General features: G+C 36.4%; 2 protein-coding genes and 1 long non-coding RNA gene across 3 annotated transcripts in view; all 3 read left to right on the forward strand.

The window, feature by feature from the left end:
* Positions 1-1,140: 1,140 nt before the first annotated feature.
* LOC106341534 lies at positions 1,141-2,295 on the forward strand. The gene is made up of 3 exons (XR_001269670.1): positions 1,141-1,423; positions 1,535-1,701; positions 1,856-2,295. It is a non-coding gene; the product is annotated as an uncharacterized LOC106341534 (long non-coding RNA).
* A 611-nt stretch (positions 2,296-2,906) lies between these two features.
* Positions 2,907-4,100, forward strand: LOC106338673. The gene has a single exon (XM_013777598.1). The coding sequence runs from the start codon at positions 2,907-2,909 to the stop codon at positions 4,098-4,100; it is 1,194 nt and encodes a 397-aa protein (XP_013633052.1).
* Positions 4,101-6,242: 2,142 nt separating this feature from the next.
* The window catches only part of LOC106340465 (cytochrome P450 76A1), a 9,976-nt gene continuing 7,611 nt past the window's right edge, over positions 6,243-8,607 (forward strand). The window contains exon 1 of the mRNA XM_013779346.1: positions 6,243-6,753. Within this exon, the coding sequence (XP_013634800.1) occupies positions 6,243-6,753 (511 nt within the window). The remainder of the gene's footprint in view (positions 6,754-8,607) is intronic.

Consider the following 8,607-nt stretch of genomic DNA (forward strand, 5'->3'; position numbering starts at 1 on the left):
CATATGTATATATATATGTAATATAAATTTCTATATTTATTAAACATTTTTAATATTATTAAAACTATTTTTTGTAATTATTAAACTATTTTTTATTTATTAAAACTATTTTTTGTTTATTAGAACTATTTTTATATATTTATTAAACATTTTTAATATCTATAAAACTTTTTTGTGATTAAAAACTATTATTTGAGATTTTTTTTTTTAAATATATATATTTACATTATATAAATTTCTATATTTATTAAACATTTTTAATGTTATTAAAACAGCGACATACCGATGATTTTTTCCCTCAGTATATCGCTGTTTTATTGTAGTGTTAGGTCTAACCAACTTCTTTACAATTGCAGCACCAACTTTGTTGCTCCTAAAAACTTCTTTGACTTGCTGGATAGTTTTTTTTTCCGGAAGTCTGTATAACTACTGATGTAGAATACCTGTAAGCGGTTATATGTTCTCATAAAGAATATTTGATTGTGCTCTTCAATCTTCATTTGCACTTGAATATGTTCTTCTACCAGTCAGCTTTATAGCTTTCTCCAAAGCTTCCCTCGAGTCTAGACGGACATTAGCTTCCTTCTTATTTGTGACCGAATCGTCAAACAGTCCAATTCCAACAACTCTCACGTTATTACCTTTTAAAAACTTCACAACGTCATCTCGTGTTGTTAATATAGCAAGTCAAGATTTAAAGGATCATTGAAGGATACAATGCAACTAATGGTATCCCGATTCCTTTTCCTCTTATGCCTCTTATCATTCATGGATCTTCAGCTCCATTCCTCCTTTTCACTTAGAACTTTATCGTTTATTATATTTTATATACCAAATGATTTACGAAAAACAGTTTAGGTAGAGGGTAAGAATATTTATCTCACTAGTCACTAGTCTTTTAAATAGAGAAAATTACCTTTCGAGTCGCATTTTGACTTTACAGCTACATAATAAGTCATTTTCTACTCAACACATACATTTTAGTTGTTGAATGTCCATACTATCCTGCAACCAACATCTCTCTCGTTACTTTTTCTTGCTAAACTAAATCTTTGGTTTTCATTATTGATTAAAATTTTTAAATTAAACCCAAGGAAATGTCTTTCCAATTATTTTCCTAATTCAGAAACCCTAATTTGGAAACCCTCCTCTCCATCTACACACCGATAGAGAAGAGAGAGAAAGAGAGAATTCCTTCAACGGAGAATCTGACTTTCGCTGCGATTCCAGCAACTCGAGATGAGTCTTGCTTGAGTCAACTCAGAACTAGATTTTTGTACACTTTTTATGTCATAAGGCCATAAGTAAACCATGTTTTCATCACCTGATAATCAGCTGCGTCACTGGAGATTTTCCGGACGATGGAGCCATAGAAGCATCTTCTTCTCCCTCTACTTCTAGTTCTTGGAAGTGACAAGCAATGGTATTAAAAGCATATGGTTTAGCTTTGATTCGGTCCACAACTTCTCTGTATTTTCAGCCGACGGTGGCTTAGCCGGAGGAGCATCGCTGATGATGTTGCAGTTGGGTTCAGGTGAGGAAGGAGGTCACATGGCTAGGTTAGGAGGAAGTTAGTTTCTTAACCAGATGTTTCCGCTAGGTTTGAGTCTTAAACAAGATGAAGGACATGGCTTTCTTAGACCTGTCGGTGGTCATGGGAGTGAGAAAATTTTCTCTGATGATGTTATGAAACCTGTAACTGTAAGCTAACTTCTCAGCTTTTGTTACTCTATGAGCCAGTGTAGTTGATCTTGTTGTTGTGCTTCAACTGCTTTATATTACAGCTTATGGAATCAGTTCTTAGGTAAATTGTTTTTGTTTTCATCGATTCCTATATGTTTTGTGTTGTTGTAAGGTTTTTCATGGGGAGCCAATGCAACAGCCAGCTCCATCAGCGTCACATCAGCCTACATCAATCGATCCTAGGGTTTGAGAATACCAAAGAGGTAAAGCTTCGACTTTAGTAGATTTTTTTCTCTGTTTGTATTATAAGAATACCAAGAATCTGATTGTGAGTATGTGTTAGGCTCCGGTAACAACGCTGATATTGAAACTTGTGTTGACTATTAATGTTTATGTGCTGGTAAAACCACAATGTGTACCAATCATGCTTATTATCATCAGAAGAAAGTCTACGAACCAGCACAATATATGTGGATACTTTCAGGGCTGTTGCAATCGATCAGCAGAAACAGAATGCCACCAAGACTAGATTCCTTAGTATAGAAGGCATGAAGGTTTCTTATCTTAGTATCAGCTTTCTTCTTGCATGTTTTAGTACCTTTGGTGCTTCTGTTTCCAATATATAGTACGTGTTGGAATGTGTATAAATCAATGGAATTTCCTTTGTGACGGTGAAGTCAAAGTACAACCATAAAAATTCATTAAAGGTTTTGATTTAGGCTCGATGTTTGGTTTAAGACTGGCTGCAAAAACCAAACAATTGTCCACAAATAAATGTGATGATTCGAACAGCGGTGTTGCGGGGGTTATCTTGTCTACAAATTACTGTCAACAAATAACCATCCACATTGACATATGGACATGCTTTTTATGCATACTCGTCTACAAATAACTGTCCACAAATATCCATCCACACACACTCAATATGGACTCGTCACCGGACAATAGGAGAATGGATTGCATGGACCACTATGGTGAAGTCTAAGAAAGATGGATGACTAGGTATAAGAGATATTCAGAGCTTTAATGACGCCTTCCTAGCCAAGACCAGTTGGAGAATCCTATCCCCACCCTCATGCTTACTAGCTCGAGTACTCACAGGAAAGTATATACACGATCAATACTTCCTTCAAGCTCCAACTCCATCTTTGTGCTAACATGGTTAGAGAGGGATCCTAATTGGGAGTATCTTTAAAAAGAACACCTAGGATGGGTAATTGTAGATGGCCAAGACGCTAGAATTTGGAGAGAACCATGTCTGTCTTCAAACGCAAGAGTATGCCCTATGGGCCCTGCCACTGAAGCTTCCTCGGAGTTCAAAGTTTCAGAACTATTCAAAGACCAATCTTGAGAAAGGGATATCGAGAAAGTCGAACGGCTATTCCCCTTACTTCGCAGAGATATACTGGTTGAATCACCAACCAGGTTCCTACTCAGTAAAGACAGGTTATTATGCAGCTCTCGAGAATCACCTTTCCTCAGTCTTAGAGACTCTAACACCGGCCCAAAACTGGATAGAAGACGTATGGAAACTACCTATAGCTCCTAAGTTGAAATTACTAATTTGGAAGATTAAGCATGGAGGAATCCCAATCGGAGATATACTGATGAGAAGACATATCCTACCTAACGCAAAGTGCATTCATTGTGACGGATCTGAATCGATTCTACATCTATTTCAATGTCCTTTTGCACAAAAAGTATGGGAATTGGTACCTGTTTTAGGCGGATTTGATCCACTGCCTCTGAGCTCCTTCAATGATTGTTGGAAGTTGGCATTGAAAGCCATTACACTCTCACCTACCGGACTTTATAACTTCCCTTTGGCCACATGGATAATCGCACCAATCTGGACAACAAGGAATTTCAAAACCTTTCAACATCACCACACCCAAGAGGTTATGACGAAAGCGATTACAGATGCTAAGGAGCGGAAATTGGCTCAAGCAAGAGAGATACCTCCTAATCAAAATCCATCCCGGGGCCAGCAATCCTCGGTTACCGAGGTGATTGGTAGGTCAGATGCAGCTTGGAATAAGGAACACATGGCAGATGGAGTGGCGTGGAGCTTCTCCGATAATCGAAATGAGAGACTTTACTCTCACAGTGACTCTATGGCGTACGTAAGCTCGTCTCTCGTGGCAGAAGGACTAGTAGTACAATCGGCGATGGAACATGCAATCGCCTTGCAGCTAAGGAAGGTGATATTTGAATCGGACTCTCTACAGTTAGTGTCAGCAATTGTTGATCGACTCCCCATCTCTGATCTCCATGCAATCCTTGCCGGTATCAATCTTTTATCTGCTCAATTTGATTTGGCTTCCTTTCATTATGTCAATCGATCCTCTCTCTGTTTTGAGGATGGTCTTGCAAAACAAGCTCTCCGAGCTTTTGTAATGAACCCATTTTTAAGTTAAGTGAAATGCAGTAGTTGTGAACAAAAAAAACTTTCTCATCCATATTTCCCTACTCAACAAAACCTTTTTCTATATTCTCTATGTCCCCACGTCTTCTATCCATGTTTTCCATATCCACACTTTTTATGTCCTTAAAACTAGTATTTAACAAATTAAGATTTTATATAATATTAAAGTATATATATATGGATATCAAAATAAAGAAAAAGTATTTTTATTTCATATGGTATATATGATTTTACAATTCGATAACAAAATAATAAAGCAAAAAACATGATGGGGTAAAAAAAACTTTTTTAAATAATTACTATACTTATGTTTTAATGTGAACAGTTTGGATTAACCTTCTGCTTTACGATCTTGTGTCTCTTATAGAAGCCCATTTATCTAGAGATCTAACCTAATTAATGCCTAAAAGCTAAATAAACCTAAATTCCACTTATAACCTAAATTTGTTTTAACGAGTCTCACATTCAGTTTTGTTTCATTAAGGCCAAAAGAGTTCACAACCTTTCTCATTCTTCGTGAATGTGCCTTCTAAATGGAAAGTGACTCAAAATGAAGGAAAACAAACAAAAACGTGGCCGATAGAGTAATGCACTCTTTTTTTTGGTCAATCTTTAAGCTTCATACATAAGCCCAAATAGCTCAACAAATTTAGAGAAACATAAAAAGGAACATGTGTTTTGGTCTTCTTCTTCAATGTAGATGCAATGTGTCCTTCCTGAAAAATGTTGAAATGAGCCGCCATTTCTTCGTCGAGATCTCAACGTCTACTCCTCCGCCAGATGAAAGAGAAACAAAATCATTAAGCAAAGGCTAGATCTTCCAAATTGAAACCACTTGAATGAGGTTGACTTTCACCAAAGTCGTGACTACATAAACATAGAGGTTCTAGTTCACCGGAAAGTACATCAGAGGAAGCATGTGTCAGATTTCAGGTAGACACTTTGTTGGACCGCTACGAAGGTGCCAACTCTTCTGAATCCGCTTCAAATAAGACTCAATAGATCCATCAAACATGATCTTCTTTCATCCAAGATGCTCTACCATAACAGCAAAAAGGGCTGATCAAAGAAAGCAGAGTTTGGTTCTCTTAAGAAAGGGATTCAAGTGAACGGTGGATAAAAACATATGACATATAATCGAATGAGATTAAAATGAAAAATAGAGTGAAATGCTTTGATTTAAAACTTTATTCATTTCAAACTCAATCGAGAATAGAAGATGAGAAAATCTTGAAAACCAACTCGAATGAAGATTGAAAAAGTATTTCAAAATCGTCTAAACGAACATAGAATCCGACTAAGCGGAAGAGAAATCGATCCTAAGGATCGAAGACTTAATTTACAACAAAAGAAAAGAAGAACAAAAATCTCAACTTCCCTTTGAAAGATTTGGGTTTGTAACAAGGAGGAGAGAGCATTTTTCTCTCTTTAAAACGAAGAGAAAGATTTTTATTAACCGTAGAAGAACCTAACTTTTGAATAATGCACTCTTTAAAATATAATAAAAACATTTTCTATATAAAGAATTACAACCCAAAATTGGATTCGAAGAAAACCAGTGCTTTAAAAACTAAACCAGAAGCCGAACCGGAAAATATTTGGGTCACAGTTAAGTATGGTTCGACCGGATCCTGGTTCAATATATTTTAATACTATATAAATATTTGGGTCACGAAACTAGTGGGCCCCCTTCTAGTCTCGGCCTACTCAAATATGCAGTTATCATCGGGTGCTTAAATGGGCCTATAAATTAATGTAACATACATTTTCTACGCGATTTTTTTCTTCTCTTTGGTTTCAAATCGATTATTCGATAAAGATTCCTAACATAGTAGCGACAAACTTGTCAAAACATCAATCAACATTATCAACTTTATAGTATTTTCTAAATGACACAAAATCTGGTCCCTGCATAGCCAAACCGTTTCGTACTACTTTTGATAAAACAAACTAAAAGCAAATGATTAAACAATTAACGAAGAGTACGACTTAATTAATCGGAATTTAATTACATCCATTACCTTCTCCTTGTGTACGTTACCAGTTATCTTCTAAGTGTCACGCGAGAAACCTGATGATGCCTATAAAGCAAAGACGTCTTGTAGTATAAGATTTTCAAAACAAAACAAGAAACATGATCAAACTATTAACCATGCACGAGCTACTCGGAATATTTGCATCCATTGCCCTCCTCATATATGTTGCATGTCTCTTTCACACCAAACGACGTCGTGTGAACCTGCCTCCGGGACCAAATCCATGGCCAGTGATAGGCAGCATGTTTCAGCTATCCGGTTCACCGCCACACCACTCATTGACTAATCTTTCGCAGTGTCACGGACCAATCATGACTTTGCGGCTCGGCTCGATGCTGACGGTTGTGATCTCTTCGAGCGAAGTGGCTCGGGAGATTTTCAAGAAGCACGACGCGGCTTTGGCTGGTCGGAAGATTTATGAGGCGATGAAAGGAGGGAAGAGTAGTGATGGGTCGCTGATCACGGCTCAGTACGGTCCGTATTGGCGGATGCTGCGTCGGCTCTGTACCACTCAGTTCTTTGTCACGCGCCGTCTTGATGCTATGAGTGACGTACGCTCTAGGTGCGTCCATCAGATGCTTAGGTTCGTCGAGGAGGGCGGCCAAAACGGTATGTCCTATTAATTATATCATCAAAGGTTTTTATTACAATTTAGAAATATAGATGGAACACAGTAGTTTTCACAGCTCGGTAGTCTTGTTTCGTTATTACGGTCATCTTCGAATTTGAATTTAGGACGAAGTTTATGAACATGCAAATTATATGACTAATGTTATTGTAAAAAATTTCTATTAAAAGAAATATGAGCAAAATTGTTACGAAAGCAGCCACTTACGTTGAAAATATAAAAAGATGTGGGGTCCACTGCACTATTTTCAGAATACTACTTATTAACTTCTATATAAATGATTGATTCGATAGTTTATAAATCACACCTCAAACACTTCTCTTCTTCCTAATAAGAAATTCTCTCTCTATATATCAGTGTTATTATTTCTATGGGTATAAAATTTCGCCCTTATTTAAATTCCTGCGATACAATAAAATTTCAGTTCTTTTTATAACACGTTATCAGCACGATCGTTCTCTAAATTGGTAAAATTTATTTGTATCATTTATACCCTGCTATAATGGTCGGTATACCGCCTCTACTATTATTTATATCATGTTATAATGGCCGGAATACCGCCTATATTATTTATTAGTAATTTAATTAATTTATTGGTCGGCCGAGCCGCCTTATATTTTGTTTATTATTTATTGGTCGGCCGGCCTTATATTCTGTTTATTATTTATTGGTCGGCCGAGCCGCCTTATATTCTGTTTATTATTAATTGGTCGGCCGAGCCGCCGTATAATTTATTTATTACTCTGCATTGACCGGCTGTGCCGTCGCATGATTTGTTGTCATAAATATTTCATTGCCATAATTTTTTACTTTTATTAATTTTTATAGATTTGATTGACCGTTTAATACGATATTTTCAGACTGATTTTTGGTGCACTCGATTTAACCCCAACAGTCACAAAGAAAAAAATTCAAAAATTTTCCCTTTCTCCAACGGTCATGAACAGTGATTTTCATCTATAAATACAACTCATTTTCACTCTATTTTCTCATCCAAAACATTTCATCTTCTCTCAAATATCTTCAAATCGCTCTCCTCCGATTTTTCATTTCAAAAACGAAGATTCGCGCATTTTTGTTTTTATGTGTCATTTTTATTTGCGTTTCTATTTATGATTTATTCGTTGGAGAATTTACTCCGGGTGAATTTAAAATGAATATCGGTTTACTTTTCTTTACATCGCTTCTCCTTGTAATTGATTGCATGACTAATGTAAACGGTTCCTTTTAATATTAATAATATTCTAATAATTTTTATTTATGTGCTTTAGAATACAAATGGCAAAAATCGAGAAACTTCAGTTTCCGGCCTTGGAAGTAACTGGGAAAAACTATACAGCATGAGTTACAAACATGGAGCTTCATCGAGATTCCGAGAAAATACTCGAAACAATAAAAGAAGACAATATATCAACCTCTCATGAAAAGGCTAAGGCCGTGATATTTCTGAGAAGGCATCTAGATGAAAATCTTACGCATGATTATGCGAGAACCAAAGATCCCTTAGATCTTTGGAAAGCTCTGAAGGAGAGGTTTGATAACCAAAGAAAAATTACTCTCCCCCATGCACTTGATGAGTGGAAATATCTACGATTTCAAGATTTTAAAAAAGTGGAAACGTACAATTCCGCTATATTGAGAATAGCGGCGCAATTAGATTATCGCGGTAAGCTTGTGTCGGAAGCAGAAATGCTCGAGAAAACTTACCAAACGTTCCACAAAAATCATTATGTTCTACAAGAACAATATAGAAATTGTGGGTATACGAGGTTCTTTAAACTCGTTGTGGCGCTTATGATAGCGGAGAGAAATAATGAACTCCTCATTAAAAACCA

This window comes from Brassica oleracea, chromosome C4 (assembly GCF_000695525.1).
Source record: "Brassica oleracea var. oleracea cultivar TO1000 chromosome C4, BOL, whole genome shotgun sequence".
Taxonomy (NCBI): Eukaryota; Viridiplantae; Streptophyta; class Magnoliopsida; order Brassicales; family Brassicaceae; genus Brassica; species Brassica oleracea.

Bases quoted from the DNA above. Each gene is read 5' to 3' on its own strand.
- LOC106338673 (XM_013777598.1), top strand. From the start codon at position 2,907: ATGGCCAAGACGCTAGAATTTGGAGAGAACCATGTCTGTCTTCAAACG.